This window comes from Erpetoichthys calabaricus, chromosome 2 (assembly GCF_900747795.2).
Source record: "Erpetoichthys calabaricus chromosome 2, fErpCal1.3, whole genome shotgun sequence".
Lineage (NCBI taxonomy): Eukaryota > Metazoa > Chordata > Cladistia > Polypteriformes > Polypteridae > Erpetoichthys > Erpetoichthys calabaricus.
This window is the reverse complement of record NC_041395.2, coordinates 223,528,996-223,556,786: the sequence shown is the minus strand read 5'-3', so window position 1 is coordinate 223,556,786 and position 27,791 is coordinate 223,528,996. Positions and strand designations below refer to the sequence as shown.

At 38.8% G+C, this 27,791-nt stretch overlaps 1 protein-coding gene and 1 non-coding gene across 5 annotated transcripts in view; both read right to left on the bottom strand.

Moving 5' to 3' along the window:
• The window catches only part of cdh23 (cadherin-related 23), a 1,336,251-nt gene that overhangs the window by 533,930 nt on the left and 774,530 nt on the right, over positions 1 to 27,791 (bottom strand). For 3 of the 4 annotated variants that reach the window (XM_051923904.1, XM_051923901.1, XM_051923902.1), the window contains exons 12-13: positions 16,803 to 16,952; positions 12,845 to 13,003 (exon numbers count right to left, since the gene is read on the bottom strand). In XM_051923904.1, coding sequence (XP_051779864.1) covers positions 12,845 to 13,003; positions 16,803 to 16,952 — 309 coding nt within the window. Of the gene's footprint in view, positions 1 to 11,873; positions 12,020 to 12,844; positions 13,004 to 16,802; positions 16,953 to 27,791 lie in introns of those variants that run through there. The other variant, XM_051923903.1, reaches the window with a different exon arrangement.
• Positions 22,227 to 22,390, bottom strand: LOC114647435 (U1 spliceosomal RNA). The gene has a single exon (XR_003715503.1). It is a non-coding gene; the product is annotated as a U1 spliceosomal RNA (small nuclear RNA).

Below are 27,791 nucleotides of genomic sequence, written 5' to 3'. Positions count from 1 at the left end.
CAGCACCTGTGGAGTTCTTAAATAAAAGGGAGATGAGGTTCAGGACAACAAAAAGAAAACAAAACCTTTCCTGCTTAACTGCCCCTTGGATTGCTTCTCTACCTCCTTTGGATTTCTCCACCCTGAGCACTCCTTGCCTGTGTCACGGGATGCTGGGGGCCAGACCCAGCCGGGACACCTGGAAGGACCGGGAGGTGGTTTATACGTCCCCTGGGCCACGAGGGGGCAAGCGCTCTGGATGTTGAGGGGACCACGGGGAAAGAGCAAGGAGGCTCAAACCCACTGGGGCCCATGGCCACCGCCAGAGGGTGTCCTGAGCGTCGTGGACCCCAGGAGATCGACACTTCCGCCACACCTGGGAAGGTGGAGGAAGGACCTTCCAGGGACACCAGTAAGTGCTACTGGAAGAGTGTCATTAGGCACCTGGAGCACATCTGGGTGGAAATAAAAGGGGCCGCCTTCCTATAATTGGGGAGCTAGAGTCAGGAGCGGGAGCAGGACGAAGCTCCCATGAGGAGAGGAAAGGTGGCCCACAGAGACTGAGAGAGAAGCCCATGAGGAGGGTGATTGGTGCTGGGAGCACTGTGTGCTGTGTGGGACTTATTTGTAATAATAAACGTGTGTTTTGTGTGAAGTGCTGGTGTTAGTCTGATGGTGTTTGGACCCGGGCTCACAGCTGTTATTGCTATATACCATTAGACATGAAAGTTGCTTATTTGACTAACATATTTGTACGAAGTCAACAAAAAAATGCACATCACAAAAATGATATAACCCTGTAATTCTGAACTGGGCAATGGATGAATGCATGAAGGGATGGATAAACAAGAAAATGTTTCCATAGATTGTAGTGCCCAGCAAAGGAAACATTACAAAGTAGAAGAGTCTGAGGTTTTCTTGCTTCCTTGTTAGGATACATGTCTGGCTGAAGCAAACATCCAGTACTGAAAAATATTCCACTTTATTAATTCAGGAGACAGCACCTGATAGTAAATACTGCTACAGCTCAGTGAAGCCAGTGGTCCCCATGAGAATGATTCCAAGTCATATGTGTTTTTCTTGCAGGCAATTTATTCGAGTCACTTGTTTTTTATTTCTTGCTTTGTTTTAAAATGCATCTGTTTTTTAGATAATTTTGAAAGTTACTTCACGAGGTCAATTAGACTCTTTTTTCCCAAGTCAGGATTCACTTACTGTAGCAGCAGTAAAATACGCCATTTATCATTTCAACATAAATGATATATACCTCAATTAGTGGCTTTAGCATATTTAAGACAGTATCATTTTTTTAATAAAAATATTTTATTATTCTGCCAGGAAGGTTTTCATTTAAGGGAAAAGAGGGATAAGGCAATATAAATATCTTTATTAATTACTGTGGACAACAGCTATTGGTTCCCTTGATATTTAGTAGGAGGTGCTCACAGAGTTGACTTTTAAGTGTTTGCTTATCTGGGTTCTACAGGAGGGACAAAATCAGCACAACCAACAAACTAAGATGACGCATTTGAAAAGTCAATTAAATTAATATCATTTCTTCTGAATTAAAATGTGAGATTTGTCTGAATAAGTTTGATCTTATTATAATTTACGAAATGAGGTTTATTCCTAATGAGATTCCAATTGCGCCATTACATCTTTAAAGTAGTGACACTTCTGACCTGACTCTGATTCTTTGTATGGTGGCCAGTGGTTAGTGCTGCTTCCTCACAGCTCCAGAGTCCTGAGTTCAAATCTGGTCCACACACTCCCTTCTGTGCATTTTTCGCTTTCTCCATTTATGTGTACATATTATTTTTCTTCCAGGTAGGCTGGTTTTTCTCTCACATCCAAAAGACGTGCATTTTAGGTGAACTGGCAATTCTGAATTGGCCCTGTATGAGTGGTTGTGACTCTGTGCTTAAGCGTTACCTGCAATTGACAAACAACACTTCTAAGGTTGGTGACTGCCTTTCCTCTAATGCTACCAGGCTCTGGTCTTATGACCAGATAATGGAGGGATGATTAATTATAGAAGGGTTTTATCAAGAATAAATGATAGAAGTAATACATGTTTATGGATTTTTATATTATATTATGCTATGCATTGTGATGTTGAGTTGTTTTATTTGCCTCCATTGTGTATTTGTGTCTTTGGCCTATAATAAGCTTTTTAAATAGATAGATAGGTATCATCTTCAGGTAGTAGTAACCCTTCACTGGATTAAAAAGGGGAATGGGGAAGGAAAAGATGAAAGTGAAAGAAGTGGACAGAAAGCTAATACACCATACCAGAGTATAATTTTTTTATATTATTATTATTTGGAACTGTACTATGCCCTGGGAATTACATTTCCTGTATGGAAGGTTTATGCTCCTTTAGCAGTGTAAAACTGTAGGCTGCACAGCTGCTATTAAGGACTGTCTTTTGATAGAGAGACAGGATGGTGGCGGGAGAGAGGCTGATTTGTGAAGGCATAAGTAATAAAAAATATCATTTATCCCAGTTTAAGATAAAAAAATACAAATTATTAAATATGCAGGCAAGAATTCTGAACATCCATTTATAGGCAAGCTTCTCCAAGCTCAGACAATTGCTCAATGTCAAACTGAAAGATTTTCTGTATCTGTTGTCTAGAAAGAAACACCATTCGATCACTTGTACAACTTTTCATTCATAGTGTCTGTGCTCGGCAAGCTTCAGCCAGGCTGCTCTAAGGTATTAAGTGAGATCAGGGCACATGGCATTTTCTGAAACATTGTTCACATAGTACTAGGATATAAGTTGGAGCTTTAGAAAAACTCTACCAATAAGTAAAGAAAACCTTTTTTCTTAAAAATAAAGAAAACAAATATCAGTCAAAGCATAAGGATATTAACCTTCTTGGTGTTAAACCTAAGAGTTACCTGAGCTCAGAATTCTATGAAATTACGGTTAAGCCTGAGTCTCACTAGGGTTGACATGTAATGATCTCCTTTACGGTGCTGGAATAATTCTTGGGACAATATGCTTTTACCATTTAGTAGATAAAATAATATTATGCTACAAAATACCAGGAATATTTCAATGCATTATAAGGTAACTCATCAATATTCATGAAAATTATTCTGCATAATATGACAATATGACATATCCAGTATATGTCATAATTAGCATTTTTTATACATATATTTATGCTTGTTTTGCTATACCTGATTTTTTCATTTTCAATGTGAGTTTCACAACTTATCCAATAATTAAATTTTCATTTTAATGAAATGTTTGGCACTTTTCTGACGATCGCATATCAGAGATCGTATCTCACATTATTCCCCCAAGGGATACAACATCTGTGTTATCTTCAGCTGTAGTTTGTTTCTTGTTCAAGCAGAACCCAGTGGTAGGACTGATAGTTAGATCTTGTTTCGGGCTCTGACCTTTGATTTCATTTTGTCCTTCAGCATTGGTCACTGATGGTTTTCCTTTTTTTGACCATTCGCTACTCACTTTGATGACACCTTTTGCTTTCTTTCTCATCTCCTTTTCTCTTTGCTGTCAAACTTCATTGGGTATGATACATGTCCTATTACAGTACAACCATCCATCAATCCAGTTTCTAAACCCGCTTACTGTAGACTAAATAATGAAGGAAAGGGGAGAAACTCAAACTAAATGCTGGACTTTTTAATTTATCAGCTAAATGAACAGGGAACACAAATGGAGGGCTTAAATGTGAAAACTTCTGTCCCAATATCAAAATAAGCAACTGTTATTGAATCATGCACAGCTTAGCTTGAAACGATAGAAAAAGATCTCTTATACTTAATTTGGCAAGACCTGTCTGTGAACTAATGTCAAGGACAGGAGACTTACACTACTAAATTCAGGAGTAGTTTTTAACTTGGATCATAAGGCCACACAACAACTACTCATACTGGCCACTTCATGAGTGTACCAGAGATAAGTTTCTTATATCTGTAATCTGACGTTGTATATTGTTTGTTACTTGTACTATACTACTGTCACTAATTTGTTGGAGACATGCACATGAATCTCATTGTACTGATGACAATAAACATGAAGTTGAATGTCAAAACAGTAGTTTTTAAGAAATGAGAAGCTAGGAAAATAGTTTAGTTTTAAACAATTTGGCCAATACTTTTGCTCTTCCTTTGCAGACAGTAGAAGTTACTTTGTAGCCAGAGTCTTCCAAGTATTACTGACAGATATGAACTATTCCAATGCATACAACAAAATGATATATTGATTGTTTTTATATAAGTAAATTTAAAAAATAATCTTTTTAAATATGCTGCTTACAGTTGATTGTAAGCCTGACCATTTTAAAAATAATCATCTTTCTTATTAAAAAAATTAAACAGTCACAACAAACCCTGGCTTCAAAGCATGAGAAATCAAAGTGTGTCAGCTTTCTAGAATTTGTAAACAGAACTGGTAGAGGAGTGAAAGAGAACTGACAAGCCTGCCATTCAAGCGTAAGGACTATTAAAAGTTCAGAAGCAAGACACTAACATAACATGTTTTGCTTTCTGTGAAAAATGCAAATGTTCTCCTTGTTATTTTTCCAGAAATCAATGTAGAAACCAAGTTAGCTATGAATTACAGTAATCTACAAAAAATACAAGTTATGCAGATTGGTTCATTCTGCCATGAGCTCGCTGCTCATGAAAGCTTTTGTTTATATGGGTTTTGTATGAATCAGAAAAATATATCATGCACCACTAAATCAAAACATTTTTTGATTCAAAATGTTAATGTAGTTAATCCAAATGTTACTTTTGACTGACAACAACTAACTTCCACAGAATAAGCTAAAAAATAGAGTTTAAAATAGATGGTGCTGCCATATAATAGGTGACTAAACTGACACTTATCAAGGCAAAAAAATGGGAACCGACAATAGAGTGCCCAGTATAGACTCAGCAGTTAATCTAACAAGCACGTCTTTGGGGTGTTGGAGAAAAGCATGACAGCACCAGTTAGATCATTTTGTATATTGAGGATTGATTGATATATGACTGTGATCTTCATATCTGAGAAGGTGAGTACCTCTCCGCTTTCACTTATAGGCATGTCTGCCATTAAATTAATTTATGAGCTCAGTTCTGAGGCATGCACACACATTATCTGAATGTTTAGCAAGGCAAATCTCAAGGCGAGAGTGGGACCCTGGGCGAAACAAGTATTCCATTGTTGTGAGAGTGAGTTATTCACTTGTGTCAGGAATTAGATCTGTCATGTGTAAAAACAAGAGTTTTGACTGTTTTTTTATTTTTTTTGCATGTGTGAATAAACTTGATTGGAGGGGAGGGGGGATAGCTTGGCTTTTCACCAGAGCAGGGCCTTTAAAGGAGCACGGCTGTAGACCCTAGGTGTTTAATTTGGAACCAGAAGTAATATAAGGCAAGAAAATATAAAAAAAATATATGGGTAGACAAAAGTTACATTAAAAGTGAGATTCCTTTACAATTAGTTTACTATGAACTTAATCAAAAGTAATAATAATCATGACAATAATACATTCCTGTATTTATTCATATTCATGGGAAAGCTCCAAGTCCTGATTAACTTCCAGTAGAACTCATAAAAACGAGAGTAGCTGAGATTGTAGACATATTAGTAAAAATTTTCAACACCATGCACAAAACAGGTCAAATTCCAAAAGTTTGGCTGTAATCAATTTTTATTATTCCTCCCAAGATTAAAAAAAACAGGAGGTGTAATGATTATCATACAATTTCTCTTATCAGACATGATTTTAAACTTCTCCTGAAAGAGATTCATAATCAAATCTAGAATATGAAGATGTCATATCAGAGTCGCAGGTTGGGTTTAGGAGTGGTTTAGGTACAGGAGATGCACTCTTTGCCTACCAAGACTTAGTTCAGAGATGTTGCCATGTTAATTAATATGTTAATGTGTCTAGCACATTAAACTAATAGATGTATTTCAGGCCATTAGTCAGGAATTCAGTTAACATTTGGCTTGTGGAAAATTTGTATCACGGTCTAGTGGTGAAAGTGAAGGTACAAGGCTCTCTAACTAATAATGTTAACATTATGTGAGTGAGACAAGAGTGCATCCTGTCATCACTTTAATTCAACATTTATGTGAAATCAATTTTTTCACAAGTTTTAGAAGGGATGGATGAAGGGATTGTTGTGAATGGAAAACCAATAAACAACATGTAACATGTTGATGACATCCTACTTGCTTCCTCAATTGCCAACTTACAAATGCTTGTGCAGAATGAAATCCATAATCCCGCCCTATGCCCTAATATGGCTGTAAAGAAATCCAAATACATTGATCCCCTACTATATCGTGGTTCAGCTATCCCGACCCCGCTACATCACAGATTTATTAATATTTTTATTATTACTAGGGGGCTCTGCCCCCTGCTTGCTTCACTCGCCCACCCCCGGGTTTGGTTTACCAGATAAACAATTTAAAGAGATTGTTATTTTCATGGGAATTGCTACATATGCATTATTTTCATTTTTACTTTAAAACCTTTGTAAAAACAATATTTGTCCTTTATTTCCTGCCCCGGGCGTGGTTAAATCTCTTTCTCGTGGGACTTATAATGCTGCTCGCGTTGTGAAGGGGGGGGTCTGAATGCACGCTAAAGAGATGCGATCAGTTCAGCTGGTGTCTTGCTGCTGCTGCTGGCCAGCTGTGTGTTGTGCTTGTCGTGCTTTGCGTCAATCACTTAAAAGCCTATACAGCAGCTGTCCTTTTGCCACTTTGCATCTCTGCCACTAGCGTTCTGAAGGAGGAAGAGGAGGAGGAGGAGGAGGGAGGTGTGAGGGCTGAACATATGATAAGGAGAAGTGCTCGGATCATCTGCTGGCTTGCTGTAGCTGCTGCTGGCAAGCTGCGTGTTCTGCTTGTAGTTGTTTTAAGAACTGGGAGCACCTGAAGTTTGTCTCCCAAAAGCATTCGAACAACTGCTAGGTTAGATGTCAGTGAACTTGTTTTAAATTGTCTGTAAGTAGGGCGTGACATGCAAAAGTCACCGTCTCACTGGTTTTGCTTCCTAAGGTTGTAATGTCTAGTCTTGCGTGTCGTCAAAGTGTCTCTCCGAGATGATCTGGTCTCAACCCTCCCCGGAGGCATGCTACGCTCCTGCCACTTCGCATCTCTCCCACTCACGTTGTGAAGTGTGGGAGCTGAACGCACGCTAAGGAGAAGTGGACGGATCAGCTACTGGCCTTGTGCTGCTTCTGCCAAGATGCCTGTTCTGCTTGTCACTCTGTGCGTTGATCATTTAAAAGCCTGTACAGCAGCTGTCCTTCTGTCTCACTGCCTTGTCTTCATGATGTCAAAATGTCTCTTGTGGAATGTCAAATTGTCTTCTGAGAAGATCAAGCCTCGTCTCCCTGCCAAGATTTTTTTTTATAATAAAGAGATGTTATTCATATCCTTAGCCCGACATCCACAAATCATATGTGTTTACAAAGTGTGCTTTAATAAGTTTACATGTGTTCAAATCGATTGGGAGGGGTATTTTAAGGATTAAACTATAAAAAAATTGTTTATTTATATGGTCTTCTATATCGTGGATTTTCACCTACCGCTGATGGGTCTGGAACGTAAATTCTGCAATAGGTGGGGGATCACTGTATATGATTATTGGTAGATCTAGTCGGCATGACCCACACCATGTTGTGTGTTAATGGACAACCACTAGAGATGGTAATTATCTGTAAGTATCTTGGCAACATGGTTAACGATCCAGGGGAACATAACAATGACATCAATGCAGAATTGCAAAACCCAGGAATACAGTCATGAAAATGAAACCACTTTTACATGATCGACATCTTAACCTGAACCTTTAATACGATTGATGTTGTCAAAATCCTTCTATATGGTGTTGAAGTGTGGACACTGAAACAAACTATGTGTAAAGTGTTGAAGCATTCAAGGTGTGGGTTTACAGAAGGATGTTGAAGGCATCATGAATAGACATCATATGCAATGAGGAGGTTTTTGAAAGAATGCATAAGCCCTATGTCATTTGGAAAACATGGATATTTCAGTCACTTGATGCACAACAACAAATGTGAGCTATTCAAATGTTTATTTTGGAAAAAATATAAGTGAAGACAGCAAAACTTGTTGTGGTATAGCGGGATCTGTGGCGATTGTGTCGTTAACAATAAATAAATATGTGCTCAGGCTTATGCAGGGTGCAGGTGTGTGTGGTAGCGTAGTAGAGCAACTCCATGGTGTGAATCTGGGTGATCGCCTGAGTGCGCATTCACATGCAGATGTACATGGTTGTAATCTATCTATCAATACCTTGGAAATGTAAAAAGAAACCTGAGCAGGAAACAAAGGCAGAGAGAAAGAAGAGAAATATGAGTGAGAGGGTAGAATCAGGAGCCTGAGGCAATGAGTGGAAGAAGAGGCAGAGCTGTTGGTAGCTCTATGGAGGAGCAGGCATTGGCACTCCAGAGGTGGATCAAACTGAATTTATAGAGGAGCAGAATATGATGGTGGTGGTGCCCTCCTAGGGATCCCAAAGACACTAGGAGATTGTAGTGAAACATGGAGGGACAGTTGGCTCGGAGTGTTTCAGTAGACGCATTCAGGATGATAGTAAGAAGTGTGTACCACAGCTGCAGACATCTCCACTGGTTAAAAAAATGGTATGGTGAGCTAGGGAGACAAAGGAAAAAGACATGCTGGGCTCAGCTGGAGAAAAGACAGAACAGTACCAGTTCTCTACTCTGTTCAGCTGTTATCAAAGTTGAAATAGCCCTAATGTTCACCAAACTTTATTAACAAAGATGGCACCAGAAGAAGTAGATAGGGATTCATTTTCTGAATCCACTAATGGGGAATCACTATGGGCTTGAAACTATATTGGTAGAACTGGATACAAGGCAGGAAACAAGGCACTGATTAGATACATAACACTGACATGAAAAACTCAAAGACTATATTTAGTGCCAATTGACCGTAAACCGTAGTACAAAAAAAAATTGCAAGTATTAGGAAAACAAGCAGTTCCATATACAGAAGACAGGGGTTTAGATACAGACCTTACAGATATAACTATTGGGTGAACAAGCAGTTCAATACATAAAAGGCATTCCAATACAGGCATACAGAGATAGGAGGCAGCAGCACTAACCAGTGCACATCCCTGATTGATACTGTCTTTCTCATTTGTATGGTGTGCATTTTCATTGCAGTACTGTAACTCCATCTTTCCTGTAAATGTTTATCCATCCATCCATCCATCGCCCAACCCGCTGAATCCGAACACAGGGTCGCGGGGGTCTGCTGGAGCCAATCCCAGCCAACACAGGGCACAAGGCAGGGAACCATTCCTGGGCAGGGTGCCAACCCACCGCAGGACACACACAAACACACCCACACACCAAGCACACACTAGGGCCAATTTAGAATCACCAATCCACCTAACTTGCATGTCTTTGGACTGTGGGAGGAAACCGGAGTAAACCCCCGCAGACATGGGGAGAACATGCAAACTCCACGCAGGGAGGACCCGGGAAGCGAACCCGGGTCTCCTAACTGCGAGGCAGCAGCACTACCACTGCGCCACCGTGCCGCCCCCGTAAATGTTTATTCTCTACAGTATTTAGTCTATGGATACTTTAACATTTTACACTTGTAAGATGCCAGGGGCGCTGTTGCCCCTTTAACCCCAACAGACAGATGCTAAGGACACAAGGTAAAAGCAATAAGAAGTGTTTTAATCGCTTTTCTTCTTATTAACAGCACCCAAAGAACTACAGTCACAATATTACAGGCAATAAACACAATAATTACAATTCTCTTTCCTATTTCTTCTCCTTCACACCTCTCAGCAAGCTTTGTCCACCTCCACCCGACTCTGGCTCGCTTGCTGGATGTTCAGCAGTCTTTTATATAGTCTGGGTCAGCTGGAGAATTCAAGTTCTTTTAATCAGCCCAGAAGTACTTTGGGGCTTTCATCCTCATAATCCACTAGTACTTCTGGGCCATAGGAAAATAATGACTCCCCAGGTCCTTTGACAGCTCGCCCTGGCAGCACCCACGGCACCCAACAGGGCTGAGAAACTGAACTGCATGTCCCAGGATGCCCTGAGGGAATCCAGGGCACAGCTACACTCCAGGGGAGCTGCCATCTAGCATTTCAGGGGAGGCAGTGTCGACAAGTAGCTGCCTTCCCCCATCCTTCCATTTTAGGGGCGTCCCGGCTATCTCTCACACACTCGTAAACTCTGCTCCATCTTACTCTATCATTCCATTCATCCAGCATCTAAGCCTGCTTCACTTTTTCAAAGGTTATATGGAGCTAGGGACTAGAAATAAACCACACACATGGCAAGAATCATTGCTGAGTCTGCTGTAGCTCACGCTGATGCTCATGCTCACAATTACATACAAGGATGATGGTTAACGTATCTTTGAATTGTGGAAGGAAAAGTCCCAGAATACCTGCAGTGAGCCTCCAGAAACGCAAGTGAACATGCACATTTCACATTTAAGGCATCTTAGGCAAAACCTAAACTGATGGATGTATTTGAAATGTACGCACTGTTCAATTGCAGCGAAGTGGTTATTAAGTCTGGTATCTGAATTCCAACCTGCTCACTGTTGGTGAGGTGTTTTTCTGTTCTACCCATGGCTATGTGGATTTTCCCTCTGGGTATTATAATTTCCCTTTAATCCCTAAAGACGTGTATTATATTTATACAGTGCTGTTAAGTGGTGATTCTAAATTGGCACAATATGAGTTACTGTAGATATCTGGCCTTTGAAATACCAGCATTCCATCCAGTGTTGGATCCTACTTTAAACTCAGTGCTTTCAGAAAAAATACCATCTCTAGTGGGACAATGGATAATCTGATAGATGTACATCAGCGTGACATTTAAAATAAACATCTTTAACATCCATCCATTTTCCAACCTGCTGAATCCAAACACAGGGTCGTGCTGGAGCCAATCCCAGCCAGGAACCAATCCTGGGCAGGGTGCCAACCCACCGCAGGACACACACAAACTCATTCTAGGGCCAATTCAGAATCGCCAATCCTTCAAACCTGCATGTCTTTGGACTGTGGGAGGAAACCCACGCAGACACGGGGAGAACATGCAAACTCCACGCTGGGAGGACCCGGGAAGCGAACCCAGTTCCCCAGGTCTACCAACTCCGAGGCAGCAGCGCTACCCACTGCGCCACCGTGCTGCCCACATGTTTAACACCGTTTTTTAATTTTTTTTGTTATTGCTGTTAGTTCTCGTAGTTAGCATGCACAGTTTTTTTATACAACACTGTAGTTTGTTCTCATTCCATATATTTACACAGATTTTAAGTTTTTAAAGTACACATCACACTCTCCAATTGCACGCATCTGTGAGCTATTATATTTTTATCAACAGACATTAAAGCATAACACTTGCACTTCACATAAATGAATATACTGTTTTTTTTTAGAATTGAAATGCTAAAATATATATTACTTAATTAGACTCCCAGCACTTATGGTAGCACAGCTTTAGAAAATGTGATTTTTACACAGAAATGCCTGTCTAATGAAGAGCGTCACACTTTAGATGGATTGTAAAACTTGCCACAAACTCCCATTCTCCCGCCTCTGTATCATAAAAGAACAGTCGGTTCACTTTGGCTCTGTAGGGCAGAGTTCAACACTTTACAACAAATCAATATCTGGCAGGTTTTAATTTTTTTCACATCATGGCTCTTTGACTACAGAATTAAATCTCTCACTATCAGTAATGACATTTTGTCCTAGACTAAGGACTTTCTTGTTTGAAAAACATTACAACGGCGCTCTGCTCCAAACACACACACAGACTCCATATAGACATCACAACGACCACTTTTATTAGCATCGAGTTAATGAATTATTTAAGCATCTGCTTGCAATAATCAGAAAGTGCCATCTTGCCCAAGCTTCCCTTCAGCACACAATTCAGCGCCATCTGTCAGTAGGCTAACCAGGTATGAGGTGTCCCGATTCATTTCCTTTGAGCGCCAAAAGTACTTTTAATGCTGCAGCGCAGAAGACAAAAGAGAAATGCCACCTTTGAGGATTGGAGGAAGGAATCTGTATGTGCAAAATGAGCATTTGGTTAGAAAAAAAAGACTTTAAAAATTAAGAAAAAAAAAGCAATACAGAGGTAAGAAGGGAAAGAAGCTGTAAATGCTTTGCCGCACAGATGTACTTTTCTTCTTTTTTAAAGATAACCAATTTTTAAGAGCTTATACTACATATCCTATTAGAAAACAGGCAGATGGGGTAGCTAAGTTGATGATCCCCGCAATCCGAAGACATTATCTTTTTAGCAGCTGATTTGATATTTGGTCACTAAATTATTAATTCCATTTTTAGGGGACCTTTTGTCATACAGCTGATTCCAGTCCTGGCCCCATGCCATCTTCATTACACCAGTAGCAAATCTCACTTGGTCTCAGGTGGAGGGTGAAGTGACTTTATAAACAAGCTAAGTGGGTGTTTACCACATTAAAGCGCAAATTTCACCCTGATAAAATTGGACTAATACAATTCATTCCAATAAAATAGTTCATTTCATCAGCCTGAAAATGTGCCTGCTGCTACAAACCTGGCAGAACAAAACTATGGAAAATGACCATGTAAAATAGTTGCATAAATAAAATTAAAAAAAAATGGTTTCATGTAGCTGTTATATACTCTACTTAATGTTAAGCCTTTAATGTTAAGCTTTTCTGCAACATCACAAACCCAAGAAAAACCCACCTGGACATCCATTACACGCTATGCAAATGGTTCAGTCTCCTTAAATTCCATGCAATTAAGCTGTCTAGTCATAAAATTAACAATAAATTGAAACTTACGATGACTCTCAGGATGGATGTTCCCACGGTGGCATTCTCGTACAGACTAACATTATACAGGGATTTAGAAAACACCGGCCTGTTATCATTTTCATTGATTAGGTCAATCTGAATTCTTGCAAATCCAGCATGTTCAGATGTTGTCTCATTTGCCAGGAGCTGAGAGATTAAAAGCAGATTTCATTTTAGTAACATCCTTTCTGGGAATCTACCAATCAGAACCTAAAACATTTAACTGAATTTCAAGAGTTAAATAGATTAGTTTTATTTTAGAGACTAAAAACAATCAAGTTTCAGCATCCAGAATAGAATAAGGCAGACCAAAAAATTCAAAGTAACAGCCATTATTTTTTAAAGATGTGTTGGTGATAAACAGATAGAACAGTTCTATGAAGAAGCTGGCAATATTATTTAAAAAGTGGTAAATGGCCAGTGAAAGAGGAAGTGTACATATAGTACATGAAACTGTACCTCATTAATAGATAGATAGATAGATAGATAGATAGATAGATAGATAGATAGATAGATAGATAGATAGATAGATAGATAGATAGATAGATAGATAGATAGATAGATAGATCTAAATAGACTTGTCATGAAATCACAATGTAATCCATCCCAGGTAGCACATTTTGCAACTGCAAGTGGTCAGCTGCATGCCCACAAAATCTGGATGATAAAGGCCCACAGACACATCTTCTTATAGTGAGTATTATTGATCACTGAGACTAAAATAGAACAGAAAGTCATAGTACAAAACAGTGAAAACTGCAAAATAAAGCAAGTGAAGATCCAGAGTTGTACACAAAAATGTACTCAGTCTACATTAAATGAACAATGTCCCTATATAAATATGTCTGATAAAGTGAATAATAGCATTATTGAAGGAAGCATCATAACTTTGGATTTATGTAGGCAAATAAGAGCCTTAGATGCCCCCCTTTGCATACTATGAGTCAGCAGCAGAAAGACAACATATTTGTGAAGAGAATGAGCAGCATTAGTCTTGATGGTCTCCAATTTTTCTATCCTCTTTTCTGCTACTGTCTCCTTTGAGCCCAAGGTAATATAATAATAATTATATGTGATTACTAAAAAAATTATACCCCCTGTAACCGTACAATATCAACATAAGCCCAGCTATTCCAATGGCATTAAAATCAAATTGTACCTTCCTTAGATGTAAACTAAAATATACTGTATGTGTTGGGAAGTACATAAATATATTTATTAAGTCTTAACTGACAGCTTTTCAAGAAGAGAGAGATGAACGGATCAGTGAGGCAGCAGATGAAAGTAACAGGAAACAAGAACTTTATATATAAAAGGCAAGATGTGACTTTTTTACAAGAAGTTTAATCTGACAACATGAACAAAAGTAACAGCTGTAACAGACTGAATGGTGAGACTGCATATTTTGTTTTTTAAGTTAGATATTATATGTCTTTTTATTAGATTGGATTGACAAAATTTGCAGGGGTGGGGAAGTTAAATCACTCAAGGATCCCAAAAGCAGTGATAACAGCCCTTCCATGTTATGTTTTTGCTTGATTTTTTTAGATAGTGTCTTGTTACACTACTCATGATTTTATGCTGATTTGTCCTTTCTCCAGCTCAAGGTGCATTATTACGGTATATTTTATCACTGACTTGCTTCAACACGCAAAAAACAATATTAAGAAATATTTAGGAATTACAATCAATGCTGATGTAAAAGTCAGAGGAAAAAATTCTGTTTGAAAGAGTTAGAGGAAGTTGTGGAAAGAGATTCCTTGAAAGCAACTCCTACGGCAAATTCTAGGTGTGACTTTAAAAGATAAAATGTCTGTCAACAAGAGTGCTTGGGGACCTAATGTTAAAATGAAGTAAATACCCAAAGTAAGTTAAGGTGTGCCTCTTTTCGAGAATCTGAATATGCAAAACAAAATACAATTTTTTAAAATAAACTGAAGCCTAGTACACGTGAAGGCTTCTGATTATAAAAGTTAATGAATCTAGTTTTCTTTAGCAGTCTTCTACTTTTTTATATGCACATTTTAAAACAAAAGATAAACTTGAATTTGATTTTCCACATATAACCATGTGCCAAAAAGATGCAAACACTTAATGAGTGAATCAATGATGCGTCAAAGTCTGAGTATTCAATGGAGACCTCAGTGTTAACATTTGCAGTGCACCATGCACAGTTTATGTCTCTATTATATGTTATTTGGTATGGGATGTTAATGTCTGTGATGCGCCATCGATTGGAATGATACATGCAATGCATTTTATTACTAAAAATGCTTCTGATGTGCCATCGTTTGTAATGACAGACACACAGGCACATATCTTTAAGATGGATGGTCAGATAAAGAGATGGTTAAGAGCTAAGAGATAGACATTTCAGCATAATGAAGAGACCGTATTAGCTATAACATAACAAGCTGAAAGATGAGACAAAAAGTGGTTGACTGCAGGGAAACAATTAGCAGGAGAATTTGGTAGTAAAGGTAGTTCAACTTGCTGCTTCTTTATTGTCTTAGTGGAAGTCAGATGAAAGGATATCATTAGTAAATGGAAACTATGGTGCATAAACTTGGCATACAGGGTAAGGAGGTGAGCAACTCTAAATCAGCTCACTGGAAATATGAGTTCAGGGCATTAGTTAAAATCAACAGTCCATTTTGAGTGCAACTGTGGAAAAATTAAGTCAGATGAATCATTCTCCACATTATCACAATGTCCTGCGAATGAATAAGTTTCAAGTGGTAAACAACAAGAAGTTTGAGCTCTTAGTTTCGACAGTGAACAATTCTGACGACATCTCAATTGTTTTGGGTGGTTTTTGCTGACATACTGTAGTTTGGATGCAATCAATCCATTAAAGGCAAAATCTTTATTGATGATAGTAAGTTTGTGTTTCCAAGTGAAATATTTCTTAATTTCTTTCCAGGATAACAATGTATCTAATCTGGAGAAGACATGGGTCGATATTTATCTGAAAACTATAATCAAAAATGCGAATCTAAATGAGCTTTTAAGCAAGTTCCTAGAGAAATGTCTGAGACAGCATTTTTTAACTTTCTCCAAGAACTGAATTTCTCTCTCTAATACATAAAAAGTGTGTTGTTAGTATATGATGACTGCTATGTGTAATCAAATAATATAACATATAAAAATCCAATTCAAGGTCGCAGAGGTCTGGTAAATAAGCTCCCACCATTATGGCTCAAGGCAGGAACCAACCACAGACTGGGCACAAATTCATCAGAAGGACATCTTCTGATAAGCAGACTGTAAAGTTTGTATACCAAAATGTAGTGCATTTTTAAATGAAAGCAAAGTTTTCCCAAAGATATATTTCATAAACCACCATTATTAAGCACAATCTGAGCATAGGCCTAGATCATATTGTGGTATTGAGGCACTTCAGCAATCTTACTACATTATAGGTATGGATTCACATATAACTAGAAAAATTAATAAATTACACAAGGCACGAATTTCAAATCAAAGTCCTTAATTCATGTTAGACTGTAAGCAGCCTTTGGGAGGTATACTAAGAGCTTTTTTTACATACTGTAATGGCTTAAGTTATGGATCTTGCTGATTGCACATTGGAATGGAGATAAATTACCACAGAGTTATAATTACTTTCGATTTGACAGATAGCGACAAATTTCTTGCCTTAACTATGTCTCTTAGGAGACCTGAGAAAGAAAGAATACCATTCTTCTATCTTCATAGCTGCTCTTCACTTTTTTCTGAATTTTCAACTGGGCTCTCTCGTAAATTCTAAGTTACAACAACTGGTGAGATCTCAAATATCTAGCATGTTAAAAGTGTATACAAGCATATAAATATTGTCCTATTAACAAAGGCTTTTTGAAAAATTACCACAATTACACATTAATTTAGAATGACAGCCATGAAACCAAGAAGGTCAAGGACATATCTAAAATAATGATTTACTCACAGAAAACTGATAACTGGAAATGCGCTCATAATCCAGTGGGATGGCCACTCGGATGCGAATGTCTGCTTTACCCTGAACGGACGTAGGCGAAATGAAGAAGTGGTTGGAATTGTTGCCTTCTAGGAATATCTGGAACATGCTGTTGGCACCCTAAGGACAGAAAAGCACAAGCAAACATAAATATACTGATTTCAATGATTAGGGGAGCCTTTCAGTTACCAATACAGGGGAGTATCATTTTTGGGGGTTATAAATAATACCATCTTGAAATGGAGCCAAGCCTTGCTGCAATTTTTTTAGTGTCCTGACATAAATTTCATGAAAATGATGTACATCAGCAAGACAAGTATCTGAAAGCGATTATTAAAATAAAGACTTTGAGCAAAATATATGTAACTGTAAAACAGAAGGAAAATCTAACCAAACAGCACACACAAAAAGTAAAGTACTGACATTACATTAATTGAGGAATTTTCACTCTACAGAATAATGATTAGTGTATAATAATTGCAAAAAGAAAAGCTAGAATGCTGAAAAGTGTGAATACTGCAGTGCTAGACGAACGATAAAACTGAGAATAATTTCTGACACTGATGAACAGACAATAAGAGAGGACAGCTTCATGTTGAGGTTGCTTAAAAAATTGGATGACTCTTTTAGGTAATACGTTTGAATAGTAAAGCTATAATATGATCAGAATCCACCTGATTATAAAAGTGAATAATTTCACACATAAAGCATTATGTATTATCATTCCTTCATCCACTTTTAGACAGAAAGATAGATAGGCTTGCTATCTACAGACTTTTCATTTCAGAACTGCAAAGAAAAAAGTCAGCAGAAAAATCTGACATCATACACACAAGGAGCACAACGAGAAAGTGCACCCAACAGACAAACCTTCACTATTTACACTGAAATGAGAGACCAATGATAAAGACTGTACCGCTATACCACCCCATTGTGGAATGTCATGTGTGCCGAATTGATACTATACATGCTATAAATATATATACTATATAATTATAGTATACTAGGGGGTTACCCCCTGCTCGCTTCGCTCGCCAACCCCCATTTTCTGCTCTACATGCCAGCCACTTCGCATCTCTGCTGCTTGTGTTGTGAAGAGGGGGGCTAAACGCACCCTAAGGAGACACGGTCGCTCCTCTGAAACCCCCTCTTAAATGGTGATACAATGGGAAACAAATACCGTTTTTTTTACCTCCTCTTTGCTCGATCAGCTGCTGGCATGCTGCTGCTGCTGTGCCGCGTGATCTGCATCTCGCACAGCGCTGAGAACATTTAAAAGCCTGTACAGCAGCTGTCTTTGTCATCTACTCTTTGGCTTTTATTTCCGGCCCCGGGCGTGGTTAAATGTCTTGGTACAAAATCTTGTCTTACGGGAAGCAAGTTCTTGATATTTTTTAGTTTATAATTTAAAAACGGAATAAGAATCTGAAAATCTAACAACATCACATTAAAGTTTGATAAATTCTGAAAAGAATGATACCAAACATATATATGTAGGTTTTAAAATAAGCCAGATTTAAAGCGTGACAAAAACGTGACATAAAATTGTTGCACAAAATCATTGCACTTTTAGGCTTAGGATTTTATATATATATAAAGTAGATATATACTATATATGTATATACTATAATATAGTATATTCTATATACTATACTATATACTATAATTATATATATATACTATAAATGTTAATTATGAAATGAACAATCATGTGAAAAAGTACTGTAATATATATTAATGGCACCATTTCTTTCTGATCCAACAGCCAGGAGAAGACGCCCAGTGAAGGCAACTGACTCCACCCAATCCAGTCGGAAGGACTATATATTTGAGACATTTGTAGAAGGTAACATTTCATTCTGGATTGACACTCAAGAGAGATGGAACTCTGAACCAGACCTGAATGCTACAGTGATGCTTTGCTTTGTTTTCTGTTTAAAGTTTTTCTAAAAATTGAAGGGGGCAACCCAACTGGCGCCCCAACATTTTTTGGGATCCAGTGTTGTACCTCTCATCGACCACAATATATAAATGTAAATTTATGAAATAATCGCTTAATTAAATATTAGCCATTTAATTATTATGAGTTTTAATGTCATTATTTTAAATTGGTTCAACAATTTAGCTATCTTACATTTAATTATTGTAAATTTTACTTTAAAATGGCCTAATTTTTAAAAACTGATTTTTTACCAATAGGACTTTTTCAAACAACACTTTTCTGAATGGTTCTTTCAATGCCCATGCTATTAATTTCAGAATGCTTCTTTTTATAATGATTTCAGAAAAAGGCTATTGGTTAGCATGCCCACCCGAGCATTTCCAATATATTATCAATTTCCCTCAAAACAGCATCATGTATTAAATGATCTGTTTCTATTTCATCAGCAGACTGCCAACTGCCAAGTCTTTGCCAAGTTGTAAGGCAAATAGTGCTAACGACAGGAAGAGGTTCAGCCTGTTGGTCTTTGTCTTGATTGATTGATAAGAGATGAAACCATCATGAAAAGAGGCATTTTGAAATAAATAGTGCTGACATTTAAAGAGCCATTCAGAAATGTGGTGTTCAGAAAAGTTGCATCTTGTGAAGTGAAAACAGCCAATCTGAACCAAAAGGCAAAGCTCTAGATTTACTGATTGATCTGCATTCCTTTCCCTTACCTGTGGTCACAGGGAAGTGATCGAAAGAACTAGATTGTGGTTACAAGCAGCAGATGCGAGTCTCCTTCTCAGGGTGTCTGGGCTCAGCCTTAGAGATAGGGTGAGGAATGCAGATATTCGGGAGGAGCATAAATAGAGCCACTGCTCTTTTACATTAAAAGGACCCAGTTGAGAGGTTCAGGCATCTGATTAGGATGCCCCCTGGACACCTCCCTGGGAAGGTGTTTCAGGCATGTCCAACCAAGAGGAGGTCTCGGGCAGACCGAGAGCATGATGGAGAGAATGGAGAATGCCTTGGTATCCCCCCAGAGGAATTGGAGGAGGTGGTGCTGGAACACGGATGTCTGAGCATCTTTTTTTAGACTGCTGCCTCCATGACCTGGACCCGCATAAGCATAAGAAAATGGATGAATGGATGGTAGCTAAATTATTGAAGCAAAATAAAACAGCGATATTGGATTTCATAAGAGTAAAATATTTTTTAATTTAATTATGTAATTTATTAATAATTTATGGACTCATTTAAACTGTATATATACATTTCTTTACTTTCCCATGGGATTATTTATCATTTTATTTACCTATACAGTACATACACACAGAGTCCTGGGAGTCCTTAGCTCGACTCTTAAGTCTTTATCAAGTGTGCTTTTTCTTATTGTGTCTAAATGTTTTTTCTGAAGATACTCTAGCTTTGCTCCCACATCGCAATGCATATCATGTTAATTGTTAACTGACCTTATATACTGTAAAAGAATGTGGGAGTTCTGTGCAACCCTTAGCAGGCTGGAAGTACTCAACATTATTCTCAACCTTAACAGAATGTAGAAATAAGTAGAGTTAAAGGTGGTAAACCTTAACACTCTTTCTCTTAAATTTATTACACAATATGATGTTCGGCTGCATGGCCTGTTGTCATCAAAATTGTTCTGCTGTGATAGGGGTCAGGACTAAGTGCTGACTTTCATAGACTTCGGAAAGTATTATTGTATTTCCTTTAGTTCTTTCAATAAAAATAAAATATATATATATATATATATTATGGTGCCATGAGTTTGGAGCATGGAAGTTCAACCCCTCTGGTGCCCATAGCCACCACCAGGGGGTGCATGGGAAATGGCTGAGCCATCCTCTACAGGACTGATGCCACACCTGAAACAACGCCCGGAAGGAGATCACAGGACACCTGGGGCACTTCTGGATGCTCTATAAATGGAGCTGCCTCATTTCACTCAGGCAGCCAGGGTTGAGAGGAATAGGACGAAGCTTGAGGGAGTAGTGGAGGCGGAAGAGAGAAGACAAGACAAAAGAGGAGAAGACAAAGTTCAATGTGCTTGATTTGGTGCTTATTGTACTGTGCTGCATAGGTTGGAATTGAAGGAAATGTTGAATAATGCCTTTGTTGTGCTTGGACTTGTGCCTATGTCTGTTGTGACGGGCATTTGGGGTGGTGAGCACCCCCTGGTGGTCACTATATATATTATATATATATATATATATATATATATATATATATATATACAGTAATCCCTCCTCCATCGCGGGGGTTGCGTTCCAGAGCCACCCGCGAAATAAGAAAATCCGCGAAGTAGAAACCATATGTTTATATGGTTATTTTTATATTGTCATGCTTGGGTCACAGATTTGCGCAGAAGCACAGGAGGTTGTAGAGAGACAGGAACGTTATTCAAACACTGCAAACAAACATTTGTCTCTTTTTCAAAAGTTTAAACTGTGCTCCATGACAAGACAGAGATGACAGTTCTGTCTCACAATTAAAAGAATGCAAACATATCTTCCTCTTTAAAGGAGTGCGCGTCAGGAGCACAGGCTGTCAGAAAGACAGAGGAAAGCAAACAAATCAATAGGGCTGTTTGGCTTTTAAGTATGCGAAGCACCGCCGGTACAAAGCTGTTGAAGGCGGCAGCTCACACCCCCTCCGTCAGGAGCAGGGAGAGAGAGAGAGAGAGAGAGAGAGAGAGAGAGAGAGAGAGAGAGAGAGAGAGAGAGAGAGAGAGAGAGAGAGACAGAGAAAAACAAACAGTCAAAAATCAATACGTGCCCTTCGAGCTTTTAAGTATGCGAAGCACCGTGCAGCATGTCACTTCAGGAAGCAGCTGCACAGAAGATAGCAACGTGAAGATAATCTTTCAGCATTTTTAGACGAGTGTCCGTATCATCTAGGTGTGCGAACAGCCCCCCCTGCTCACACCCCCTACGTCAGGATCAGAGAAAGTCAGCGCAAGAGAGAGAGAGAGAAAAGTAAGTTGGGTAGCTTCTCAGCTATCTGCCAATAGCGTCCCTTGTATGAAATCAACTGGGCAAACCAACTGAGGAAGCATGTACCAGAAATTAAAAGACCCATTGTCCTCAGAAATCCGCGAACCAGCAAAAAATCCGCGATATATATTTAAATATGCTTACATATAAAATCCGCGATAGAGTGAAGCCGCGAAAGGCGAAGCGCGATATAGTGAGGGATCACTGTATATAAATGTACACACAATATACACATCAAGAGGTTGCCACACCCACCACATGACAAACAACATCAGGATCCCAGATTAGGGATGCCATGCAACGGGTGACACCTCAGCACCACACTAGATAGATAGATAGATAGATAGATAGATAGATAGATAGATAGATAGATAGATAGATAGATAGATAGATAGATAGATAGATAGATACTTTATTAATCCCAAGGGGGAATTCACAAAAAAAAAAAAAAATCAGGGGAGAGCATGAACGCAGTACCCCACTACCACAAATTATGCAGTCGAGTTTCCCGCATTTGGGGAAATCACAGGGGTCAGCACACCCGGAGTGCAATGGATGAACCTCGCCCTGGGAGAACCACCTTAGTGATCATGGTATCTCCCCTGCCAGGTAAGTATGAGCTAGTTCAGATGGAATGGAACAGCGTGAGATTTGTTACTGTGGCTAGAGTGCCAGTCCTGCCACCAACCTCCAAGTTTTCTCTGCAGGTTGGAGGGCCTACTTACAGGGCTGATTGCAGGTTAATGGCATTCCCAGGACGGAGCAATTGTAGGATAATGGCCTTGTTCATGGGCTCAAAGGAGTGGAACCACTTCTGGCATTTATGGGATCTGAACCAGTAATCCCCTAAGATGATCCGCTGTGACAACCTCTAATAGGAGCAGCCGAAAGAAGAAGAAGAACCAGCAATCCTGTGATTGCCAGTGCACATCCCTAGCCTCTTAGCCACCACTCCACCCATTCACACCAAGCATTACAATAAATAGAAATCCAAGAGAGACAGACAGAACACAGTATATATACAGCACACACAAATACGCACACACATGCCACATTTGCTGATTAGTTGTAACTGTAATGCAGAAACTCCTTTGGGTGTCTGGCTGGTGAAGCAAAAACTGGCACATTGTCCTGAATCTTTGAAAACAGTGCTTCTTTTTTTGGGTTTGTTTCATTTGATTACTTTAACTGGTGCATTCCTCTAATTATCTGAGCTTAGGATTTCCCAAAAGATGGGTTGGAACTGAACTTTAATTAATTCTTTTAATTCTCTAGAATAGGGTATTCCTTCAGTATGAGTATTACAGCTTCCAGGCTTTCTTTTTATAATTTTTATGAAATAAATATTTTCAGTTTGGCCCTTTATCAGTGCTTTCCATCTAATACTAAAAAAATGCTTAGAGTCATAACAGCATAAGCATAAAAAAGAAATTTATGTACTACATATTGATACACTGTATATTATATGAAGAACATTCCATATGCCTTTGTGAAATGATGTCTGTAAGACACTATTTACTTAATATGGCATGTACAAAATAAATGTATTACAGTATGATAGATAGTCTAAAGTTTCATCCGTTTTCACAGAATGCTGGACTTTTCATAACTGTGTGCGCCCTGGCTGCATTATGCAAGACAATAAGACTTAACAATATATTGGGTAAGGAAAAGTAATGAACTAAATGGAGCTGTATGAGCCAATGTACTTTGAATGTGTGTGTGTGTGTGTGTGTGTGTGTGTGTGCGTGTGTGTGTGTGTGTGCATAAAGATGCTACTCTGGAGAATCGGTAGAACAGACCTCAGAGTGCCCATCGGAGAGATAATCTCCATCTGCTGCACTCGGTGACAGAAAATCAAATGTTTACTGTCTTAATTAGCTCACCATCCATCTTCATTTACATTCCTTTTAATTAAAAGTGACATTTGGGGTAAGTTGAGACAACCCCAGCCATCTTTTCCCCTCAACAGCCCCCCTCCACCTTAGTAGCTAATCTAGCATGTCTGTTTGTTTGGATTGATGTTACCACAAATGAAAAATCACCATAACAATAATACTTAATAATATACAGTATGGCAAAGAAAAAATTCATAGAATATGTAATGTTGTATAGTACAGAAAAATAGGACAACATTCATTAAGAAAAATATATTAGTCCAATTAGTAAATCTGTATGACTCATAGCCCTCATTACAGATTTGTTGCATTTCTCTTATAATCCAAACACATTTGAAGATGGCACACCCTAGGTTATTGTTACATTATTGTACTTCTAAAATATTTGCCATTGCCTACCCTGTACACAAGAATGGTTGACCAATATCAGGAACTACTGTATGAATTTACAACAAATGTAATCCTCCAGAATGGGAGAAAGAAAATTAAAGGACAACTTAAAAAAGTAATCTGCATTCTAAATTTTCAAAATATTCTGAATACACAGTGGGAGATTTGAAACTTGAAAATACAACTTATGGGAAGGATCAAGGCATCATAGTGGAATTATCACTGTCTACACGAAAACTGTATACAAAAGCGAACAATGAGGCTAATAGGATGTTATATAGCACGATGAGTACAATACAAGTCAAGGAAGGTTAGGCTTAGGTTATTTAATGCACTAGTGAGGCCTCGCCTGGAGTACTGTATTCTATTTTGGTGCCTATTTAGAAACGCAATAGAAAATCCAGAGAAAAACAGAATGTAATTAGTACAGGGCTTCCTGCTGCAGGCCATGGAATGGTGGCAGGAACACGAGCGGGATTTCAGGCATGACTGTTTGCTGGTAGACATCTCCTCATGGTGAGGGGACCTTAAAAGGATATGCAGAGAAGACGTCCATTTGAGAAAGAAGCACCAAAGCTCATACTGGATTTAATTGACAGATTCCGGTAGTGATTTTAACCCTGTTATCTCATTGGATTATTTATTGTTGATTATAATCTTCACTAGAAAAGTGTTTTTAGTCTCAATTAATTATAGACATATACAATAGACACAACTTTTTGTTGTGACAATTAAAAGAACTTTGCACTGATTTGCACCAGCCCCTTGTTGCTGTGTGTCCTCATTGCCCAGTCTATCCTCAGCTTATAACTATCAATGTTCCGGGTTCAAGAGGAGTATGCCAACTGAGGGCAACCCAGGAATCACATGTTCCCTCTACCTAACTATCCTCTATAATTCTTTGAAAAGTCTGAATTGAGCCATTCTGTTATTCACTATCTGATCTTTATAGAAGTGTTAGGTCAGGGGTGTCGAACTCCGGGCCTGGAGGGCCGCAGTGGCTACAAGTTTTCATTCTCACCCTTTTCCTAATCAGTGAGTAGTTTTCACTGCTAATTAACTCCTTTTACATTCACTTTAATAGCCCTGTATTTAAGGATTCAGTCCTCTGAATTGATTTGTTTCTTCATTAAATGGCAGCCAAACAGAAATGAGACGTGAAATGAGCCAACAGATGACCAGCTAAACTGGGATTTCAAACTCCAACCAATTGCACTCCAACCAGTCTCTTAATGAGAAGCTGATTTTTGCTGTTAATTAAGCCCTTTATTTAATTCAATGGCTTGTTGCTGCTCTCATTCTGACACAGCAGACATTTCCACATCTGTTGATTTTTCTGTTTTTTCTGTCATATGGTGGCTTGTTTGATGTCTCATTATTGTTTGGCTACTAATTAAGGAAAAAGAGACAATTAAGGGGCCTGAGTCAAGTTAATTAAAACTAAAGCAAAATCAGTTAATTAGCCTTAAAAGCGGCTCACTAATGAAGAAGATGGTTAGAATGAAAACATGCAGCCACTTCGGCCCTCGAGGACCAGAGTTCGACACCTGTGTGTTAGATCCATAGAAGTATTGTCCATGATTTAAAACAAACAAACAAACAAATAAATAAATACATAAACTGTTATCTTCAAAAATAAAATGATAGCATAAAAATCGATTCCACTGTGGCAATGAATTGTAGCATAACTTTTATTTTTACATATTACCTTCCCATAGTATCCCAAAGCACTTAACAAATAACAATACTTAGTACAGTATCTGGTTAAAGCACCTGCTTAGGGTCATATACAAATTCACAAGCAGGAATTGAACCTGCATCCTTAGGGTTTAGAGTCCAGATTCTCATTTAGAAAACCTTACATGGATTAGAGAATAAAAATACTGGTACGCCAAAGGAAATCTGATTAATAAAACAAGGCGTACACACTTTCTTGAGCAATTTCTCTTTATAAATCACAATTATCTTGAAAATGTGCATACGTGAACACACTTTGGACCCAGCCCATTTGCCACCATGAAACAACCATATATGAACTGTGACAATCAACCTCATACATATGCAACCACGATGCTGCAGACCTTCATTGGCTGAGAGAAGCACCTCCCACCTGACGCATCCAGACACCACCACCTGTATTTCCAATGGTGCACTCTGCACAGCACTGAAGCATGGAGTCTAGGAAAGGCTTAAGGAGCCTGCATCTGAGTGTGTAGCCACTGTCACTTGGCACATAAAATTACATGATGGATGTTACAATGAGGGCGGCATGGTGGCGCAGTGGGTAGCGCTGCTGCCTCACAGTTGGGAGATCTGGGGACCTGGGTTCGATTCCCGGGTCCTCCCTGCGTGGAGTTTGCATGTTCTCCCCGTGTCTGCGTGGGTTTCCTCCGGGCGCTCCGGTTTCCTCCCACAGTCCAAAGACATGCAGGTTAGGTGGATTGGCGATTCTAAATTGGCCCTAGTGTGTGCTTGGTGTGTGGGTGTGTTTGTGTGTGTCCTGCGGTGGGTTGGCACCCTGCCCAGGATTGTTTCCTGCCTTGTGCCCTGTGTTGGCTGGGATTGGCTCCAGCAGACCCCCGTGACCCTGTGTTCGGATTCAGCGGGTTGGAAAATGGATGGATGGATGGATGTTACAATGAATAGTATAGGCCATATGATAAACTGCAGGTTCAGTCTGTTACCTTACCAACAAGCCAGCCATCAAGTTGAATACCATGATCAATTTGTCTGCCAACACTATTTTGCCTCAAAATAAATAAATCATGAGTTGCCCAGGCCACCGGGCCACTACGTTTGTCAGTCTCATCTTAGCTTCACAGCTGACTTGTGCATTATTGGAATATCAATGCTCACCATTAACAAAAGCTGTGTCATTCACGCTAGGTGCCCTTATTTCTGTGAGTGTTATTAAGTACCCTGATTATGTTGGAAACACAAAATGGCTCTGGGAGCCAAAATTTGCTCATACGCCAGTCATCATCATGAGCAAAAAAAGAATTTTGCTGGTCCCTAAAAGCTTGATCATTTCATATATGATCGTTTACAAGGTTTTCAAGCAGCACCAAACAAACCATGTGTCACAACTTTAAGCTATTAATAGGGAATTAGATTTATAACTTTCTGTATTAGGGAGTGAATCACACCTGTGCGTTTGCTGCACTTTGGCGACTAATCCTCAGAAGTGACAACAGGTAGGCTATGTAAACTGATGAAGAAACAACAAAAAAAAATGCTTCAATGTAAATATACAGCAATGGCCGTCTTAAAAGGAAAATACAGTACAATAGAGTCTGTATGTCATTTTCTATTCTTTTGAGGTTTTATATGTTTGTCATGACATCACACATTTTAATAATGACGGGGTGACATTAATTATTGTGAGCATAAGCCATTATTTAGCTAGTTTTTCAGCATTTCCTTACTTGACCAAGGGTGTCATGATTTCTGTTTTTCCAAAATGTTGTGTGTGGATGGGTCTGAGTTCCTCCCATCAAATTTTCTTCTATAAATCCTGACATTTAAATGGAAAGCTAGGTACACACATTTCAAGCCTCTTCTCGTGCATATGCAAGTTTTATAAATTTGACTTTTGTTTCTTATCCATTACACCACACTGCTATGTGTAACCACAAGGGGGCACCAGAGAACCCCAAACCAAAGACACAGTAAAGCACCACATGTTATTAGGATGAAATAAAGACTTTTTATTCTCTCCAGGCAATTCTTC